We start from the raw sequence: 23061 nt of genomic DNA, 5'->3' as shown, positions 1-23061 counted from the left end.
CCTTCCTGCTCCTCTGATGCTGCTTGGCCTGCTGTGTTCATCCAGCTGTACACCTTGTTATCTCTACTTTAATATGTGCCTGGAGTCACATGTAGGCTAGACCAGGTAAGGATGGCAGTGAACCAGTTGGGTATTTCCTGACAATTGGCAATGAATTCAAGGTCACCATTAGACTTCCAGTTTTTTTTTATTGAAATCAAATTCCACCTTCTACTGTGGCAGGATTCAAATTCAAGTCCCCAGAACGTTACCTGGCTCTCTGGATTAACAGTCCAGCGATTATACCAGTAGGCCATCGCCTCCCCTTTAAGAGTAGCTTTACCATAGCATTTAGGAAACTGCATTCTGAATCCCACTTCTCTCAGGATGTAAAGCAGGCTTCATGCACACATACAGTCCACTGACTTAATTCTGGAATTCTGATAGACAACACACTTCTACTTCCTTTAGAGACCTTACAGTTTGGCGGGGGGCATGCACAGGAAATGCCTGTACCTCCCTCAGGCTGTAATGTGTCATCAGATAAAGGGAGCTAGAGATGCAGCAAATACCTCTCAAGCCTCTTCTGATCCAGTATGGCCCTTGGTCAGTAATTTCAGACATTTGTGAAAACAAGTTTTTAAACTCACTTACACAAAACAGGATTTAAGTTAGAAAAATTAGTCAGCCTAAGAGTTAGTACATAGCAGCAAAAAGAGGTTGCTTCTACCAAGAAAGCAATTAGAAGAGCAAAAAGGGGGCATGAAAAAAAATTAGGGAGAATCCCAAGGTATTTTATAAATACATTAAAGGAAAGAGTGAAAGAATAGGTCCTATTAAGGACCAAGGGGGCAACCTGTGCATGAAGCCACAGAATATTGAAAGGGTGTTGAATGAATACTTCTCCTCAATCTTCACTCTGGAAAAGGAAAATGTAGGTACGGAATTCAGAAAGCGGGACTGTGAGCAACTTGCACTGTGTGACATAGGAAATGGAGAGGTATTGGAGGCTCTGTCAGGCTTACAAACAGACAAAACTCCTGTCCTGGATGAATTACATCCCAGGCTGCTGTGGGAGGTGAGGCAGGAAATTGCAGGGACACTGACACAAATTTTTAATAATCTCTGGCTGTGGGGGAATTGCCAGAGACTGGAGGAAGGCTGATGTGGTTCCACTTTTTTAGATGGAGAGATGAACCAGGAAATTACAAACCAGTGGTAGGGAAACTACTGGAGAAAATTCTGAAGGAGCGAATTAATATCCACTTGGAAAGGCATGAGTTAATTAGGGATAGTCAGCATGGCTTTGTCACAGGGAGGTCATGCCTAACAAATTTGTTCGAACTTTTTGAAAATGTGATAAGCGTGTGGATGAGGGAAGTTCAGTTGATGAGATAACAAGGCGTAGAGCTGGATGAACACAGCAAGCCAAGCAGCATCAGAGGAGCAGGAAGGCTAGACGAGGCCCGAAATGTCAGCCTTCCTGCTCCTCTGATGCTGCTTGGCCTGCTGTGTTCATCCAGCTCTACACCTTGTTATCTCAGATTCTCCAGCATCGGCAGTTCCTACTATCTCTCTCTCTCAAGTTCAGTTGATGTGGTTTATATGGATTTTAGCAAAGCTTTTGACAAGCTCCCACATGGGAGAGTGATTGTTAAGGTTAAAGCACATGGAATTGAGGGAAATTGGTGAGATGGATCAGAAACTGGCTCAGTAATAGGACACAAAAGGGTAGAGGTGGAAGGCTGTTTAAGTGACTGGAAGCTGGTGTCCAAGAGTGTACCAGAAGGATTGTGCTGGGACCCTTACTGGTTGTTATATACATAAATAATATAGATTAAAGTGTGGGGGAATGTTAAGCAAGTTTGCAGACAACACCAAGTTTTGTAGAGCGGTTAATAGCGACGAAGATAGTTGTGGGTTACAGGAAGATAAGTAGGTTGGTCAGGTGGGCAGACCAGTGGCAGATGGTATTTAACCCTGATAAGTGCGGGGTGATGCATGTTGGAATAAGAAACAAGGTGAGGGAGTATTTAAGGAATGGCAGGACACTGGGCAGCTTAAAGGCACAGAGGGATCTTGGAGTAATTATTCATAGATCTCTGAAGGTGGTGGAGCACGTGAATAGGATAGTTAAGACGACATATGGGACTCTTATTTTCATCAGTCGTCGCATAAAGTATAAGAGCAAGGAGGTAATGTTGGAGTTGTATAGAACATTGGTCAGGCCGCAGCTTGAGTACTGTGCGCAGTTCTGGTCACCTCACTACAGGAAGGATGTGATAGCACTAGAGCAGGTACGGAGGACATTCACCAGGATGTTGCCTGGGGTGGAGAAATTGACCTATGAGGAGACACTGGATAGGCTTGGATTGTTTTCTTTAGAGCAGAGAATGCTTAGGGGCGACATGCTTGAAGTGTCTAAGATTATTAAGGGTATGGACAGGGCGTGTAGAAGACAGCTGCTCCCCTTAGTTGAGGGGTCAAGCATGAGAAGGCATAGTTTTAGGGTAAGGGACAGGAGATTCAGAGGGGGTTTGGGAAAAAGCGTTGTCACTCAGCGAGTGGTGGGAATCTGGAATGCACGACCTTGGAAGATAGTGGAGGCTGGAAACGTTCCAATCTTTTAAAGATATTTGGATGAGTACTTCAAATATCATAACTTTCAAGGATATGGGACAAGTGCAGGAAATTGGGATTAGCACGCCTTCAGTGGTAGTTATGTCAATGCAGACTCGATGGGCTGAAGGGCCTTTTCAGTGCTGTATCAGTCTATAAATCTACACTTTTTTTTAAAAACAAAAAGCATTTTTCAATGCTGTGGGTGACAGATTTAGGATTAAGAAACAAACTTTGTCTTTCATTCCTACTTGGTAATTGCTAGAGAATTCCAAGTGAGATTAACAATAAAACACGAGAATATTTCAAAATCTTCATCTCTTTGTTGATAAAAAGGTCAAAATCTTTTGAAGTTTTACAGAATCAACAATGAACTTTCCTCAGGTGGCAACACATATGCAGGCATTTACTGACTAGCAGCCATCTTGGCTTACAATTTAGATTTTCAATGAAAAATGTATTTGATTCTTCATCCAATTAAAATAATTATACTTGAATGGATTTCAAATAAAAACTTATCCTTCTCTACTTTGTAATGTCTTCTCATCCTACAACCCCCAAGATGTCCACATGCTATAAATTCAACTTCATACATTTTCCAGTTTAGTCACATTACCATTAATGACAACCTTAACAGCTGCCTGGATCCTAGCTCTGTAATGACCTGCTGAAATCTCTCATTTCTTTACTTCTCATTCTGTTTCCCATCTTTGTGGCCTGTGTATTTCATTACCTTCCCACAACTAATTTATATCGAAGCTCTGGTATAAAAAAGAAGTACTTGGGCCTGGGGGAAAGTATAGCATGAGATATGAAAGCTGACAAGATGTAAAAGGGCTAACCATCCAATAGCATCAATAAGATATTGAATTCACTTTATCTTTCCCTGGTTTTCTTTGTCCATTCATTTTCCAAGTGAGTAAATTCACGTTGAAAGATTGTTGATTTATTTAGAAAGGATTATGAATCATGAAATCCTTGAAAAATGGGCAAAAAGCATTATTCCAGACTGCAGTGTTATTCACAAGACCCCTCCCCCAGCTTGTTGGTTGTCTACTTCAAGTAGAATGATCGAGAGAGAGCGATGGCTCCACGTTACACATTACCTGCCTATTAGGGAGCATCAGCAACAAAGTAAGCAGTAATCAGACCATTAGCAGCATTTATGGTGGTTAAATGACCTCATTCTCCCAGAATGAAACTAAAATCATTCCATCACCATCTGCCGCTAATGAATGTGACGATGCTATTTGTTGCACGGATGTTACCTTTCACCAGTGAATTCTACACTATAGCTTGACACGGTTAATATAGCCACATGGATTAGTTCAGATAATATATAAATATTCTATGAAAATCCATTCAATCCTCTTTCTGAAACTCCAAGATCCAGTGCACAGGACAACAGGAAAATAGAAGCTCATCCTTCCAAATTCCAAAATAATTAAGACAGAATATATTGACATTCAGATTCAGAGGTAGAAAGAGAACATAAGTTAAAATCTGCCATTTAAAAGTTTTAATCTTTGTGATAATATCCATGGTGGAATTAGTTGCATTTTTAACATAGAAGCATATGAATTAGAGTATTCAGAGTCATATCCGACTTGGCACATTAACTCTGTTTCTCTCATATGCTGCCAGACTTGCTGAATTTCTCCAGCATTCTGTGTTTGCTTCAGATATTCAGTACTTTTCTTTTACGCTTGAGTTTATGACTTGTGAAACTGCAACAGCTAAATACCATGTGGTGAGAAATACTGATGTGGTTGCCATCATATAAACAAAAGCCAAGAACATTTCTCAAACTGCAAGGCTGCAGGAAGCACATCAGTAATTCACAAAGGAGCGAGTCATCAGCAAGTCTGTAATAAGCTAGCATAGCTGAAGAATTCATGGAAATAGAAGGCACTCACAAAACAGATTTCATGCTAAATTGTGCTAGAATATAGTTATGTGATGGGGAGAAATCCTTTATGTGGGGAGGTGCCCTCCACACGTCAAAGAGACATATTATGTGGTTTCAATCTCACTATTTTGTTTACATGTTGTAACTCAAATGTTCAAAAGAATAATTTTCAAGTACAGCACAAAAGTAACTCACATGTGATTTATCTAGCCCGCAGTGTTCTAGTTCTGGAGAGCACTTTGTGCTATCTTGTAAAATATGAGAACCGCCAAATATAGCAAACAATCAACATCTTGCTTGCTTCTGTGGAGAACCTCACTAGTATCTATGCAAGTGAGGGAATTTTGTTTTTGTTTCTACTCCCACTACCACCCAGAAAAGATAAAGTGTATTTTCTCCCCACAAAATCGGAGACTTGGATAAAAGTACAGACGCACCTATATGCACAAGAATCCAATGCCCCTACATGGGTCACTGCTTCCATCCAGCCTGGTAAAGCAGCACAAGCAAATTCACAGGGGAAGATACACAAAAATAAATGAGATATACAACCACATTAATCCTTTTAGCTTCAGTGAAAGAAGAATTATTCACTCAATTTCAAACATGTGAGCATGGGAAACATTGTAACTCCTCTCCCAGAAACCAGTCAATAAAAAAACGTCAGACCCATATCGCTCAGAGGCTTTGGTTTCTCCAGGATGATAATGCTGATAAGGCCTGTGAGGCCCACAACACACCTAGATTTCTTCTCCACTCTGGCCATGCTTATGAAAAGTACACTTTATTTCAGCAATGTTCTACAGAATGTGTTGAAACTCAAGTTAAGACCTTGGTACAGTACGATGGCATATCAGCAATAAAGTGGCCTTTTGACATTCAAATGGGCTCCAATGATGTTACTTTTGGAAAGTGCCTGGTCTAACTCAAATACCGTTTAAGTCCACGGCATCTCTACAATTTTTAGTGTCCACTAATAGGATGCTGCCATCATGCCAAGAAAATGCCATGTTGACCGCACAAGCAGGTAATGTGATGTATGAATGTCAGGGTTGGTGAAATGTCAGGGATGTAAATCATATGTCCCAATGGCTGGTGGATAGAATCAAGTAGTATGCCACCTTCGGCTACTCACAATCGATCAAACATGGGTCATGCTGAACCAGCCCATGCTTGCAAACCTCAGAATATAACATTGAACATTCATTGTGAGCCTGCAAATGGGCAGCACTTGCTGGTCAATCACAAATGTTACTGTAATCTACAAATTTATACAGGGCTCTATACTCTACAGGAATAAGAAACATGTCTAGACATTTTACCTTTGTTGAATTAAAAGGTGAACAGCAGCATAAGGAAACAATTGACTCTTGGTACACTTTTTATTGCAATATCACAATCAATCACAGCCAAATTGCTGACTAATCAACACAACTTTTTCATACAGTATAAATTGCTGCTCCCTGGCCACATGAATGCAAGACAAAATACTTTGATAGAACGTCTCTATCTTCAACAATACTTCAGTTTTGTACTATCTGCTGACTATTTAAATACACCTCATATCTAAGACATTTCCACCTTTTTATCAAAAAATTAGTAACCAAATACATCCGCTGTACCCGTTGTGGCCTCCTCTACATGGGGGAAACCAAGCGGAGGCTTGGGGACCGCTTTGCAGAACACCTACGCTCGGTTCGCACTAAACAACTGCACCTCCCAGTCGTGAACCATTTCAACTCCCCCTCCCATTCCTCAGACGACATGTCCATCCTGGCCTCCTGCAGTGCCACAATGATGCCACCCGACGGTTGCAGGAACAGCATCTCATATTCCGCTTGGGAACCCTGCAGCCCAATGGTATCAATGTGGATTTCACAAGTTTCAAAATCTCCCCTCCCCCTACCGCATCCCAAAACCAGCCCAGCTCATCCCCGCCTCCCTAACCTGTCCTTCCTCCCACCTTTCCCCTCCTCCCACCTCAAGCCGCACCCCCATCTCCTACCTACTAACCTCATCCCGCCCCCTTGACCTGTCCGTCCTCCCTGGACTGACCTATCTCCTCCCTAACTCCCCACCTACACTCACCTTTACTGGCTCCAAACCCGCCTCTTTGATCTGTCTGTCTCCTCTCCACCTATCTTCTCCTCTATCCATCTTCTATCCGCCTCCCCCTCTCTCCCTATTTATTTCAGAACCCCCTTCCCGTCCCCCATTTCTGAAGAAGGGTCTAGGCCCGAAACGTCAGTCCTCTGATGCTGCTTGGCCTGCTGTGTTCATCCAGCTCTACACCTTGTTATCTCAGATTCTCCAGCATCTGCAGTTCCTACTATCTCAGTAACCAAATACAAGCAGAGTCTTCATTGGGATTATCAACTTTATTGCACCAGGAACTCAATTTCCTGAATTTTGCAAAGAATTTTTGAAAGTTTTGAAATGGTCCACGATTGAGGTCATCACGACTTACAGCTCTGCCAAGCATTCAGAAGAAATAGATGCACAGTTCTGGATTAAGTTTCTTGAACAATAATTTTGTAAAGAAGTCAAATTGAAATAAATTAAGTTCGGACTGATTCTTGCCTGCTCTCTTCCATCTGCTAAAAATAATCTGCACAATTAACAAACAAAGGTACAGCTTTAAACAGTATTCACCAGTTTTATTTTTGCCCTACTAGACACCTCACAAATTACAGAATTCTGATAGCTCAGAAAGATGCTATTCAGTCTGACATGTCTGCGCAAGCGTATTGAATGAGCATTCATACTGCTGTTTTCTTTATGTAACCCCAAATATTCTTACATTTCAGATAGCTGTCTAATTTCCTTTTGAATGTTTCTATTAAACCTATCTCCACCACAGTCTCAGGCAGTGCATTCCAGATACTGACCACTCACTGCATGAGAAAGCTTTTATCTGAAGTTGCTTTTGTTTTCTTTAAAATTGACCTTAAATCTGTGCCACTTGTTCTTGATCCCTTCACAAGAGGGAACAGTTTCTCTCTCTCTCTAATCTCTCTGGATCCCTCATGATTTTGAATATCTCTATCAGACCTTCTCTGAGTCTTCTCTTTTCCAAGGTAAACTGTCCTGACTCCGTTGATCTATCTCCATAGCAGGAGTCCCTCTCTGACTGTAGACTGATAGAAAATAGAATGCCCAGGGTGCAGAAACAGGCCATTTGGCCCAAGTCCACACAGACATTTTGAAGACCATCCCGCCCGGACTCATTCCCTAACCCTATCCCTGTATTTCCCTTAGCTAACACACCAAACTTACACATCCCTGAACACTATGGACAATTTAGCATGGCCAATCCACCTAATTTGTACATCTTTGGACTCCACAGACAGTTGCTTGAGGCTGGAATCGAACCTGTGTCCCTGGCGCTGTGAGGCAGGAGTGCTAACTTGCCACCTGTTTCTTTTTAAGAAACCGTAGCTCTGTATCTAACCCTATTGAAACACAGAATCCCCACAGTGTGGAAACAGACCGTTTGGCCCAACAAATCCACACAGACTTTCTGAAGACCATCCCACCCTTATCTCTGATGTTCACTTCAACTGCTTGTCAGCATGATGTGCTGGTACAAAGCTACAGGAGTTTAATTGCAATTCATTTCAATTAAAAAAAAAGTCCCCATGTTTACAATACAGTGAAATGTTTTGGGGTGATGAGTGGCTTTGAGCTTTGTCTGACCGATCAGCAGCTTTACCCGATTATGGTGCCAACTTTCACGTAACCAGCCAGATGGGAACTGGAATCCCAAAGACTTACAACCCTCGAAAGAAATTGCTCTTTGTCTCTGTCTTAAAGTGGGAAATTCCTCTTTCTTAAATTCTGCTTTCAGTTCTAGATTCTTTCAGTTGGGGAAAAATCTTCTCAGCATCTATCTCATCACACTCCTCAGAACATGAAAACGTTTCAATATGATGACCTCTCTTTTTTTTTTTAATATAAACTTCAATGAGTACTGGCCTAACTTGCAAAACATGAGTGCATAGGATGTAGAAGCCTATTCGTCCTATTGAGACGGCTCGGCTATTCAACAAGACCGTGGTTGATCTGGTAACCATCAACTCTGATTTCCTCTCTTATAAAGGTTGATTCTCTTACTGATTAAAATCTCTCAGCCTTGGACATACTTAACAACCCAGCTCAACAGCACTCTGTGGTAAAAAAATTCCACAAATTCACTACCTTGTGAGAAGAAATTCTTCCTCATCTCTGTCTTAAATTGATGCCCCTTCCTCTGAGAAAATGCCATCTGGCCCTTGACTCTCCCACCACAGGAAATAATGTCTCGCTTTGACCCTGTCAAACCACTCAAACATCTTACATTTCGATAAGGTCACCTCTCATTCCTCTAAACTTCAATCAGCCTACTCAATATCTCCTTTAAACAACATCCCTCCATACCTGGAACCAACCTAACGAAGCTGCTCTGGGCTCTGTCCAATACTTGCGTATGTTTCCATAGATAAAGAGACGAAAACTGTTCGCAGGTTTTCCAGGTATGGTCTAACAAGTACCTTGCATAGTTTTAGCAAGACCTCCCCAGTTTTTATTTATTTCCATTCCCTTTGAAATAAAGGCAGCTAGTCCATTTGCCTTTCCTATTACCCACTGAACTTGGATGCTAGTTTCTTATGATTCTTGGCATTGCAAATTGTTGGGTAGATCAAAGCACTATAGCTGTACTGGAACAGTTTAACTAGAGGCATAGCAAGTTCTGGAGCACTTGTCTTCACTACTATTGTTGGAATGTTTTGGGATCCATAGCCTTTGCTGTATCCAATGCCTTCAGCCATTTATCGCTATCATATGGACAGAATTAAATTGGCTGAAGACTGGCATCCATGATGCTGGGAGGAGGCCAAGATGGATCACCCACTTGGCATTTCTAGCTGTTGCATATGTTTCAGTCTTGTCTTTGATATTGATATGTTGGGCTACCACATCATTGAAGATAGAGATATTTGCTCAGCCTGCTCCTCCAATGAATTAACTGACTGCCAACATTCATGACTAGATGTGTTAAGAATGCAAAGATTAAATCTGACCTGTTCATTGTGAAATTGTTTGACTCTGTCTATCTGTACATCACTTGCTGCTAATGCTGTGTGGCACATAAACAGTCCTGATTGGTAGCTTCACCAGGTGGCCAACTCATTTTTAGATATGCCTACTCCTGGCACACCTTCCTGTACACTCCATTGAACCAGGTTTGATCCCTTAAGTTGGCAGTCATAGTACGGTGGGAGATATACCAAGCCATGAGATTGCAGGTTGCATTGTGTTTGGGAACAGTTGTGCTGCTGCTAATGGCCCACAATGCCTCATGGATGCCAAGTCTTAGTTAACTCAATCAGTTCAAAGACTATCTGATTTAGCAGCACAACAGAATGGACAGTATCCTCAATGTGAAGTTGTAACTTTGTCTCCATGAAATCAGGGCAATAGTCACTTCTACTGATAATATCATGGACAGGTGCAACTGCAACAGACAGGTGGATGGAGATGTGGTTAAGTGTGTTTATTAGATCGAGTCTAGAGCTTTGTCCTTTATGACTCCATCAGCTTGGTCAGCAGTTTAAGTAAGCCATTCAATTAGTATTTGAATTTTGGTTGTAAATTACCACCAGCTGCCTTTAATTGCTTATTAAGAAATCTCTCATATAATCAAGTAATGAAATAATTATTTAAAATTCTATTGCATGTAGCAAACAAAATAAAACACCTCAAGTAAGCAAGTTAAGCTCCACAACCCAACTGGGCTATTACCCAATTAATGGTGGAGTTTAGCTCCAATTCCAACCAACAGTGTCTGTCTCTGGATATCCAAGTTTCAAGCCGCTTGTAGTATCGTTCTCCAGAGTTCTGCTACTGAAGAATTCTAGAGTTGAATTCCTGTAGTATTTTCTGTCTTTCAAGTTTATAGTGCGACATTATTGATATCCTTTAGATTCTTTCACCCACAGTATTGCAAGTCTGCAAGTTGCCTTATCAGAAGTAACTTACCTGTTCCGTGTTAATTTGACATTGAAGACACAGTTTTCCTGAATTAACTCCTTAAATTCCTCTGTAAGGCAAACATTTGTCCTTGTGGCATAAGGCAGAACAGTTATCATGCAGTTGTTAAAACAGTTTTATTTATGTTGCTTCAACTTCTTGTTTTCCCAGGCATGGCTAATTGTTTTCAGTTCCTGTATAATGGTTTGTCCTTGCCCCTTAACAATTTATTCCAGACAGAGTTATTGATGATTCTTCCAATCTACGAACAATTATTAAAGTTCTGAAGCTTACAGTATCACAAAATAATATTGTTTTTCTGTTCTTTCTGCCAAAGTGGACAACCTCACATTATTCTTTTTTTTTGACCACACACTCAACTTATTTATATCCCTTTGTGTCCTCCTCACAACCTGCTTTCTTAACTATCTTGACACCAGCAACAAATGTGGCAATAATACAATCTGAATTTAGAAAAACTGTTTAAGAGGCACCATTTAAGGCATCGTCTCCATGGCTGTACTTCCCTCAGCACCATCCCCACCCCCCATTGACTATAGAGGACGTGAAATTACAGATGTAGGCCAATCCAAAATACAAACCAAGCAGCACTCATAGGACATGACTAAGATTATAAACGATGTTACCCCTTATAAGGTTGGCAAAGCGGAGCTCACTCTTCATGTCTGATAATGTCTGATAATAAAGGAATGTCAGCATTAGTTTGATACTTTTCTTTGCTTGCTTTACTCTCTTATCCCTCTTTCTTTTTAACCATTTTCTTTCTCTACCTCTTTCCTCACCCCAAATTCTTCCTCAATTCTCTTGGCTTCTCATAACTGGACTGTTTTTCCCCTTTTTATCCTGTTGACATTTCCCTTTTTTTGCTGTCTTGTTTTTATTTTCACTTTCTTTGTTGTTTGCTTTCATAATCTGCTGCAATGTTCTAAAGAGAAGCTGCTTTTAGTGATTTTAGAAATGGCCACGGAGGGATTGAATTCTCTGTCTGGATCACCATGTAACACTGCAGTTCTCATCAATAATGGGAATCTCCGTGGAAACAGGAATGAAAGCATACAAAACAGATGCAGTTTGATTTTCAATACTTAACAGAACAGTTTCTCCAAAGTTAGAGAAATTAGGGAATGCCTATTCTGACTCAAATTAGCCAGTCCTTAACTCTACATTAAGAATCTTTCACTGATCATTTATTAATCCGCAGATTAACACAATTGTTCTTCCTTCATCTATAGTATTCACAGTTGTATTAGACTTTTTGCCAAAATACAATAATCACACACCGAACAAAACCAGGGATCAAATTTCCGCACATATTAACTCAAATAAGGAGATTCTTTTTAATGCTTTCTTTGGTAACTCTGGAGACATTTTTAATTATATTGTATTGATTCTACACTTTCATTCAAGTTGATTATGCTTCTCTGAATATTCCTAATAACTCTACCAAGGGAAATTAGATAGCAATCTGCCAGAGTCTAAACCTGAAAAAATGTGCAAACATCAGGAACATATACCGTGGGGAGCAATAAGATCAGTAAGGGAATACAAAAGCACCTTTAATAATGCAGAAGAGAAGAATAATAGTTTGCTGAAGCATCTGGCAGCACAGCCAAACTGTTTATATGTATAATATGTTTTCCACGCCTGTTGACCCTTTATAATAGCCAGAATGTACAATTATTGTAGCACAGAACAAGAAAGCCACATCATTTGTGTTTTACCAAAATTAGACATTACGGGTTGTTTTTTTTTTTTTTTTAAGAACAGTTCTGTTCCAGACACAGGCAGGGAGCCACGCAATTTGGCACTGCCAACATCTGGGCAGACAATTGACATTAATTATTGTTAACTGGTCCAATTCCCATGCCTACCGGAATTATCAGTCAGTAATGCAGCAAACCCACATTAACCTGGGAATATGTGGGGCTCAGACTGGTGTGGCCTTATGGTTCACATGAAGGATGGTGATCTCCGATCCATAATTACACCCCAGCCACAGCAGTAACCACTGACCATTGCCATCCAGGATCATGATCAGGTACCTGTGACTTTTTAAAACATCAAAATTGACTTTTACTTTCACTGATGCCTCACAGTCTCAATCATCAGATCGATTTCTCTCATCTGACAGGAGATTTCCTGCTGATCTCAGGGCTGGATGGTCTCCCATTGGTCCTCCAGTACTGGAACCCACACCACCAGCAGCCCCCCACCTCGGTATTCCTGTTTATAGCATCAGCCTGCTTCCAGACCTTTAATTGGCTGAGAATTTGGAAATCTCCATAGATGTGCCTGAAATAGACTGGGAACCAGCTACCATCAAGGGGCAGAATGGCCTACTCCTGTTCCTACGGTGTATTTCTGGCAGCTGTGAATACTGGGATAAATTCAGAATCTAGCAAAGGAGGACTAAAAAGATAATCAACACAGAGAAAAATGAAGGCAAACTAGCGGGGAATATGAAAAATGATAATAAGAGCTTCTTTAAATTTCTAAAAAGGAAGAGAGAGGTCACAGTGAACAAAGACCAGTTAGAAAATGAGTATGGGGAGACAGTTTTGGGAGTCAGAGGGGTTAAACAGATATTTTGCATTTGTCTTTACGGTGGAAGATACTTCGATCATCCCATTATTACTAAAGAATACAGGGACAGAATTAAGTACCATCACCATCGCTAGAAAAGTAATATTAGACAAACTAATGGGGCTAAAGGCAGATAAGCCCCTGGCCCTGATGCTTGCATTCTAGGATTCTAAAAGAAGTAGCTACAGAGAAAGTGGATGCATTGGTTGTAATTTTGCAAACATCCTTAGGTTCTGGAGAAGTACCAGAGGATTGGAAACTACCGATGTGACAGCCCCATTTTAAAAAGGGAGGGAGACAACAAGTGGGTAATTATAGGCTGATTAGCTGAACATTTAATATTGGAAAAGTATTGGAATCAATTATGAAGGAAGTAAGAGCAGATCATTTGAAAAATCATAATCTAATCAAACAGAGTCAGAATGGCTTCGTGAAAGGGAAATTGTGTCTGAATAATTTACTTGATTTTTGAGGAAATCTCAACCAGAGAGCATAGAGGGAACCAGGAGATATATTTGGATTTGCAGAAGGCGTTTGACAAGATACCTTCACAAAAGGTTAAGTCATAAGACAAGAGACCCTGGTATTGGAGATAGTGTCTGGACATAGTTAGAGAATTGGCTCATGGGCAGGAAACAGCAAGTGAAGATAGGGGTTCTTTTCAAAATGGCGACCCATGACCAGTGGGGCTCCACAGGGATCAGTGCTGGGTCCGTTACTGTTTACAACATATATTAATGACTTCGAAGAAAGAAGTGAATGTATTGCAGCCAAATTTTCGACAACACTAAAATAGTTGGAAAGACAGGTTCTGAGAAGGATGCAAATAGTTAACAGAGAGATAGTGATGGGTTAAGTAAGCAGGCAAAAAGTTGGCAAATGGCGTATGATGTGGGAAAATGTGAAGTTGTTCATTTTGGAAGGGTATTATTTAAATGGAGAAAAACTACAGAAAATTGCAACACAAAAGGACTTGGGGGGGGAATTGTGCATGAAACACAGAAAACTAGCACACAGTTGCAGCAGATAATCAGGAAGTATGATGGAATATTGGCTCTTATCTCAAGGCGTTTGGAGTATAAGAATAGAGAAGTCTTATTGCAACTGTACAAGGTGTTGGAGACCATATCTGGAGTACTGTGAGCAGTTTTGCTCCCCATATTTAAGGGAAAGGTATCATTTCATTAGAGGCAGTGCAGAGAAGATTCACTAAGATTATCCCCGGTATGGGTAGATTTACTACGAACAAAAGCTAAACAGGTTTGGACTCTACGCGCTGGGGTTTAGACGAATGAGAGATAATCTCATTGAAATGTATACGATTCTTAAGGAACCTGACAGAGTAAATGCTGAGAGGATATTCCCCCTCATAGGAGAGTCTATAGCCAGAGGGCATAGTCTCAGAATAAAGGGGCACCAATTTTAAGACTAAGGTTAAATTAATGTCAGGCTAACTGGCCTATAACCTCTCGTCTTCTGCCTCCTTCCCTTCTTAAACTAGGGTGTTACATTAGCCATTTTCCAATTCTCTGGGGCGCTCCCTGACTCAAGTGATTCCTGAAAGATCACCACCAATGCCTCCACAATGTCCTCCATAATCTCCTTCAGAACCCTGAGGTGTAATCCATCTGATCCGTGTGATATATCCACCTTCATACCTTTCAGCTTCCCCAGCTCCTTCTCCGTAGTGACAGCCATTACACTTACCTCACCACCAATTCTCTTTAAGTTCTGATATGTTACTGGTGTCTTCCACCATGAAGACCACTGAAAATGTCTCTTCAGTTCCTCTGCCCATTATGAGATCTTCAGCCTCATTTTCCAGCAGCCCAATGTTCACCCTTGCCTTTCCCACTCACTCTTTCTATTACCTTTTAAATATCTAAAAGAATTCTTGCAATCTTACATTACATTACTAGCTAGCTTACCCTTATTTCATCTTCTCCTCTCTTACTGTGTTTTCAATTATCCTCTGCTGATTTTTAAAGGCTTCCCAATCCCCTGGCTTCCCACTAATCTTCACTTTTGCTTTCACGCTGTTCCTGACTTCCCTTGTCAACAATGGTTACCTCATGCTCCCCTTGATATTTTCTTCTTCCTTGGGATGAATTTCTATCACACCTCACAAATTACCCTCAGAAACATCTGCCACTACTGCTCCACTGTCTTCCCTGCTGGGCTTCCCTTCCAATCAACTCCATCCAGCTCCTCCCTCACGTCTTTGTGGTTACCTTTACTCAATCGTAATACTATTTCATCTGATTCCAGCTTCTCCCTCTCAAACTACAGGGTGAATTCTTTCATATTATGGTCACTGGCCCCTAGGGGTTCCTTCACCTTCAGCTTCCTAATCAAATCTGCCTCAATAACACATCACCAGATCCAGAATTGCCTGTTCCCCAGTGGTTGTGCCACAAGCTGCTCCAAAAACCATCTCATTGACATTCCACAAATTCTTTTCTTGGGATCCAGTACCAACCTGATTTTCCCAGTCCACCAGCATATTGCAGTCCCCTATGTTTACCTTAATAGGGCCTTCCATACATGCTTTTTCTATCTCCTGATTATTTTCTGCCCCACATCCTGACCACTGTTAGGAGGCCTGTGCATAACTCCCATCGGGGTCTTTTTGCCTTTGCAGTTCCTCAATTCTACTCACACAGGTACACATTCTATATCACTTCTTGCTATCAATTTAAATTCATTGCTTATTAACAAGGCAATACTGCCCCTGCATCTCTCCCCTACCATCCTTCAGCCAGTCCTATCCATAGGACTAGTAACCTTGGATTTGGAAAAGCACAGCAGGTCAGACAGCATCCGAGGAGCAGGTAAGTCAATGTTTCAGTCTGAAACTTCCCATTAGTCCTAACAAAAGGTTTCGGCCAGAAACGTAGATTTATGTGCTCCTCGCATGCTGTTTGACCTGCTGTGCTTTTCCAACATCACACCTGTAGTCTCTGGCTTCCAGCATCTGCAGTCCTTATTGTCTTATGTATCCCTGGATATTTAGTTCCTTGCTCCCCTAGCAACCACATCTCTGTGATACCCACAACATCATACCCGTCAATTTCAATCTGCACCACAAGCTCATTTACCTTGTTTTGTAAATTGCATGCATTTAAGCACAGCACCCTCAGTCCTGTGTTGACCACTGCCCCTATTATTGTTCCCCCTTATCTCTTATGCCTGAAGTTAGATCGTGACCCTTTCTATACTATCTGTACTGTTACTTGTTCTGGAAACTTCACAACCTCTTCTGAGCCCACCCCTCCTTTAACCAGTCCAAAGCCCTTGTGATGTCAATTTACTTTGATTTGTGCCATCAGTTCATCTACCTTTTTCCAAATCCTTCATGCATTAAGATGCAAATCTCTTAAATTTACTCTATTATCGAGTTGCCCAACACTTTTACGGTTCTTAGGTGCAATATGACAATCACACATTCTGTCCCTTCCTTTTATATTCTGGTAACAATCAAACCTATCACTTACCTGCAGTTCTACCTGCTCCTTCAGCTTTGATTTTATAATTTTCCATGCAACTGGAACCACCTCCCCTCATTATGTAGTTTAAATTCCATGGAAGTTTTCATACAACATGACTGTTCACTTGGAACTAAGCACAAAGGGGCTAGTTTTAGTTCATGTATTTACTTCACTGTTGTTAAAGCTATTTGTCATTAATAATTGCTTATCACCAAATGTTTGACTCAGGTAATACCCATTTGCTGAATTCTGTCCATGTAGAATTCAACAGAAACAGAAGAGGTTGTATTGTTATTTCTCATTGCTACCTTTAATCCAAAAATAACCAGATCAATTCAGTAGAAAACAAGTTAGCAACAGGTAATGACTTGATTAAGTGAAGCATTGTTAGGAATTTACTAATGTTAATACCATTTGGAGAGATTAAACTGCATTCTGGGTCTGACAGGTGATGAGAGTTTGGCCTTTCAGAATAACATGCATGCAGTCGGCTGCATAATCAATCTGGGTAAACAATGAAACTTTTTATGATCCTGTTTAGCTAAGAATTACTTACTATTTCACTTTCAATACTGATTCTTAGCTTTCTTGGCTTTGGCAAAATAGAGTTCTACCTTGTATCAACCCAAGTCAGGCTACATGCTTCATGGTGTTCAACTGCAAAGATTTGGATGATTAATTACCCAGATCCATAAAGTGAAGGTGACCCATACACTTTTCCCAAATTTGGAAACATCATTCAGTCTTTTCATCTTATTGCTTTCCTTACCGAGGTATTGCAGTGGAATGTCAATCTTCGGTCCAATCACATAGTGACCTTCCTCCAAGCTATGTGCAGTAACCGTAGTCCACTGCCTACATGAATGGATTAGTAATAGATCCTGGTCGGTCAATCCCTCTATATATTCTCCTGAAAAACAATACAAAGGATACATGTAGGTGGATTCTGATAAAATATCCGCACACTTGTTTAAACTTCAGGTTATTGTTGAAGTTAGAGCTAAATGTTTAGTGAAAGCATTAGTTTTATATTAAGTGAGTTGAGCTTTTATGTGATTTAAATGATGCATTATGACACAAATAGAATGAAAGGGAGACAGGACTAGAAACAGCATAAGACAAGGACAGGTATCTTGACATACATGACAAGGCTGAAGCATACTCAAAAGGTGTTTAGAAGATGCCACAAACCAGGAATGAAGTCTAAGCAAAAACAATGAATATTGTTGCAGTCTTGTGTCCCTCTTAAAGCAACTGATACCATGTACATTCACTCGAAAGTTGCAGGAGGAAAAGCAACAAAATCAGCAGCACCCACCATTGTTACAGAGTAAGAACATAAGAAATAAGAAATAAGAGGAGTAGGTAATCTGGCCCATTGAGCCTGCTCTGCCATTTAGTAAGATCAGGGCCGATCTTTTTCTGGATTCAGCTCCACTTAGCTGCTGGCTCAGCATAAACCTTAATTCCTTTACTGTTCAAAACTCTATATTTGCCTTAAAAACATTAATGAGGTAGCCTCAACTGTTTCACTGGGCAGGGAATTCCACAGATTTACAACCCTTTGGGTGAAGAAGTTCTTCCTTACCTCAGTTGTAAATCTGCTCCTCCTTATTTTGAGACTGTGTCCCCTAGTTCTAGTTTAACTCACCAGTGCAAACAACCTCCCTGTTTCTGTCTTATCTATTCCCTTCATGATCTTATAATGTTTCTATGAGATTCCCCCTCCTTTCTAAATTCCAATAAATATAGTCCCAGTCTACTTAAACTCTCCCCATAAGCCAACCGTCTCAACTCCGGAATCTACCTCATGAACCTCCTCTGCACCCCCTCCAGTGCCAGTACATTGTTTCTCAAGCAAGGAGACCAAAACTGTACACAGTAAATCAGATAGCAACTTCTGAACATGTGCAGCCAAAGATGAAACTCAGGAAGTTGCCATTTGATTTGTTCTGATCATTCACAACTTTTGCACCAACAGGGACCTCACTGAAAAATTTAACATACTCAGAGTGAAAACAAAAGGCGGCAAAGCACAGCACAAGTTTGAGGAAAAAAAAACAAATAATCTTACTGAAATTCTGAGTTCCAAAGATTCAATAAAGCATGCACAGGAGGAGATCAACAGATATGAACTGGAAATTAAATTTAAAGAATTCTGCATGGTACTGTAATACAGGTTTTCTACAAAGGCTGGGTCCTTGATCTTTCCAAAACTGTCAAGGTAGATGTTGATCTCTCTCTGCACCTTCTCTGTGGCTGTAACTGCATTCTGTTCTGCTATCCTAATGCACCTTGTATGGTACAATCTGCCCATACAGCATGCAAAGCAACACTTTTCACTGTATCTCGGCACATGTGACAGCAATACATCAAACTCAGGTTGATTTGGGAATTCATTTGGAAGGTTTGAGTTATAAGGAGAGGCTGGATAGGCAGGGACTTTTTTCTCTAGAATGTCAGAGGCTGAGGGCTGACCTCTTATAGAGGTTTATAAAATTATGAGTGGCATAGATAAGGCAAATAGCCAAGGACTTTTCCCCAGATTAGGGGAGTCCAAAACTAGAGGGGTATAGTTTTAAGCTGAGAGGGAGGAGATTTAAAAAGGGACCTGAGGGGTAGCCTTTTCCACACAGAGGGTGGTGTGTGTATGGAACGAGCTGCCAGAGGAAGTGATAGAGGATGGTACAATTACAACATTTAAAAGACATTTGGACAGGTAAATGGATATGAAAGATTTAGAGGGGTACGGGCTAAACACGGGTAAATGGGACTAGTTTAGTTTAGGAAACCTGGTCAGCATGGTTGAGTTGGGCCAAAGGGCCTATTTCCATGCTGTATGACTGATTAAAACAGATGAAGGACTTGAAGTTGTTGCACTTAACGGTGAGTCAGTCATTAACCATACCAAACAAGATCAGGTGTATTTTCAGTGGTGAGAAAAACTGGTACGCAACCTTTCTTGTCTGAAAACTTCCTTTTACCTGTGTGGAGTCACATTCTTTTAGACTTTAAATATTGTTGGACATTTTTGTTTTACTTATTATTGTCTTTTTTATCTTGCCCTTTCTATCTTGACTTTGTCTTTCTTTCTTTTGCTTTATTTTACTTTCTGGGCATGCTTTTACATTGAATTAAATATTCTAACTTACACTTCCCCGGTCAGACTGTGTGGATTAGATTTTAACGCATTCACTTGCACAAAGTTAATTCAAGCCCTGCGTTTCTCAATGTGGATGGTTCAATCTAATTGATTTGGGAGACAAGCCTGTTCACATAGACCCGGGGCACTGTATTGCAGTGACTAATTATTCTAAGTTGCAGCACAATGCTCATGAAATGTTTGTGGACAGAAATATCAGTAATGAAGGGCAAGCACCATTCCTGCATTGCTCACTGTGGAATCTGGGTCAATAATCGCTGTATTTATGGTGTTGCATTTGATTTTTAAAAAAAGACATCGTATTTCCACTGTTACTTTTGTGTGCAGCTGATGTAAATGGTCAAACTTCCTACCTTCAGATAGGAGTGTAGTAAATAGCAAAAGGCTACATTGATCATCCAGATTCTACTTTGGAGTCAGAATCTACCAACCCAGATGGTGAGAGGTAACAGGTGGAATTTAATGCGGCAGACAAGAGGGCTCACCCATTGGCTACAGACCTGGCCAGAGTACAACATGCCTCTTATCAGGAAGGACACTATTATTCACCAATCAGGCACATAATGGGGCTGAGGTTGTAGAGCTGCCGGCCAATTATTGGCTAATAATGATAAGTGCCCAACTAACACCCAGGGTCCCCAAGAGACAGAGGATGATTGCCCAGACTCTGGCTTTTTGTTGTGCATCAGGAGGTGATTCCAAAGTCAGGTCAGGCAGTGGAGAGACAGGTTCAGGCCAGACTCCAGGCTCAAAAGCAAACCCCTTCCCAAACATTACTGGGGAAGAGATGTGATCTCCACTTTCTCCCACCCAATGAAATTCCCCTTCAACCGTCTGCATCACGAGGATGGGGGTGTAACATTCCATCTAATGAATGTAGAAATGAATGTCATACTTTATTACTATAATGTTTGAGATACCAAGAGTCAATATTATGAAGATGTGCTGATGGTACTCGTGCAAAATTACCTGTCCACAGAAATGTTAGGAATGAAAGTGGATGTGAGTTTGAGTGCTGATGTGATGCCAGATCCACAGGCAATAGAGGTGGACCATATCAATCAAGACATTCTTTGTCTGTCTACAGATGGTAGTATACCATCTGTGGTCAACCAGTCCAAGATGCAATAGTAAGGCATGGTAGCCAATGATCTTCAACTAACATGCTGGGATAATGATGTTAGTTTCTGTTATGGGCGGCACAGTGGTTCAGAAGTTAGCACTGCTGTCTCACAGTGCCAGGGGCCCAGGTTCGATTCCAGCCTCAGACGACTGTCTATGTGGAGTTTGCACATTCTCCCAGTGTCTGTGTGGGTTTCCTCCGGCTGCTCCGGTTTCCTCCCACAGTCCAAAGATGTGCAGGTTAGGAGGATGGGCATTGATAGCGTTGTTAAGAAGGCGTACAGTATGTTAGGTTTTATTGGTAGAGGGATTGAGTTTCGGAGCCATGAGGTCATGTTGCAGCTGTACAAAACTCTGGTGCGGCCGCACTTGGAGTATTGCGTACAGTTCTGGTCACCGCATTATAGGAAGGATGTGGAAGCATTGGAAAGGGTGCAGAGGAGATTTACCAGGATGTTGCCTGGTATGGAGGGAAGGTCTTATGAGGAAAGGCTGAGGGTTTTGAGGCTGTTTTCGTTAGAGAGAAGAAGGTTAAGAGGTGACTTGATAGAGACATACAAGATGATCAGAGGATTAGATAGGATGGACAGTGGGAGCCTTTTTCCTTGGATGGTGATGGCTAGCACGAGGAGACATAGCTTTAAATTGAGGGGTGATAGATATAGGACAGATGTCAGAGGTAGGTTCTTTACTGAGAGAGTAGTAAGGGCGTGGAATGCCCTGCCTGCAAAAATAGTAGACTCGCCCACTTTAAGGGCATTTAAATGGTCATTGGATAAACATATGGATGATAATGGAATAGTTTAGGTTAGATGGGCTTCAGATTGGTTTCACAGGTCGGCGCAACATCGAGGGCCGAAGGGCCTGTACTGCGCTGTAATGTTCTATGTTCTATGTTCTATATCCTCCTAATGTTTAAAAAATGCAAGACAGAGAAGTCCATTAAAGAAAAAGCACCAACACCCATTTAAAGAAGAAAAATTGGCATCTCTCAGACGCATTTGAATTAGAGTGCGACTGTTGAAGATTACCAGTTATGATACTGGTTTCCTCACTCCTTCAGCTACAAACCACAGACTTTCAGCTCAAACCAGCCTACTTCCACGACATAGTATCGAGAGGTCTAATTACTCTCATCTGGATTAGATCAGGAATAATTTAGACTGGAACAAGAATAATTGTGAGGAATTTAAGGTATATGGAGGTGCTACATCAATTTTCACCCAGAATGACAAACAAACTGCTTTTAATACTTAAACATTAGATCCAATAAATTAAATTATTCAGGAAGCATTCCTTTGTCTCCTTCATGTGTAATCTATCACCAGTTGCCTTTGTGACATCAAGTAACAGACAGCCCAGAATTTCTTCAGTTCAGAAAAAACACCAAGAAATCAGGAATTCTGCATCTTCTGTATGTCAGCCCAATTCCATTCCACTCACTGGCTGCTTGATCATACACAGCCCAACTGTGTGTAGCAAATGAGTCATTATGACCCAAGGCTGAGGTTTAAATCTGATCTCAAATTCCACTGCTAAGATTGCCCATTTCTGCCACTGCTTCCATCTCCACCGTGACATCACACCTGCTGCTTTCAAACTCTCAGTCACAGCTTCTTTACCTCCTGGCTGAATTTCATCAAGCCACTGCCCTACCTCCTGGCTGAATTTCATCAAACCACTTCCCTACCTCCTGGCTGAATTTCATCAAGCCACTTCCCTACCTCCTGGCTGAATTTCATCAAGCCACTTCCTTACCTCCTGGCTGAATTTCATCAAGCCACTTGCTTAGCTCCAAAGCAATTGAATCAGAACACTGCCTACCACATTCCATCTTATCCCTATCACACTTACTTAACTACCCAGTTCTCACTGACTCCTCAGGATCCCCATCTCAGTTTACTGACATTAAGATATCTGTATTCATTTACAAACCTCAGTGTGGCCATTTAAGTGCAAACCTCCTCCAACCCAATGTCTCAGTTTACATTGTCTGAAAAACCTGGACTTTTCTCTCCGTTCCTCTATCACAGTCTCTAACTGCAAGGCCTTACACTTTAGGAACCTCTCAGCTTCAATAGCCATTCCAAAACTCATCTCAACGCTTCTAATTTCTGAATTGTACCCAATTATCTTCTTGTGAAGCTAATAGGTGCGGTGTACAATTA

The 23061-nt window shown here is 41.1% G+C and overlaps 1 protein-coding gene across 3 annotated transcripts in view; it reads right to left on the bottom strand.

Annotated features, from left to right (window-relative positions):
- The window catches only part of gareml (GRB2 associated, regulator of MAPK1-like), a 182466-nt gene that overhangs the window by 101395 nt on the left and 58010 nt on the right, over positions 1 to 23061 (bottom strand). For 2 of the 3 annotated variants that reach the window (XM_048596428.1, XM_048596429.1), the window contains exon 2: positions 17378 to 17518. In XM_048596428.1, the coding sequence (XP_048452385.1) occupies positions 17378 to 17518 (141 nt within the window). Of the gene's footprint in view, positions 1 to 17377; positions 17519 to 23061 lie in introns of those variants that run through there. The other variant, XM_048596430.1, reaches the window with a different exon arrangement.

The sequence above is a fragment of the Rhincodon typus genome, chromosome 5 (assembly GCF_021869965.1).
Source record: "Rhincodon typus isolate 14 chromosome 5, sRhiTyp1.1, whole genome shotgun sequence".
NCBI lineage: Eukaryota > Metazoa > Chordata > Chondrichthyes > Orectolobiformes > Rhincodontidae > Rhincodon > Rhincodon typus.
The sequence above is the reverse complement of the archived record's forward strand: the minus strand, read 5'-3'. Positions and strand labels throughout refer to the sequence as shown.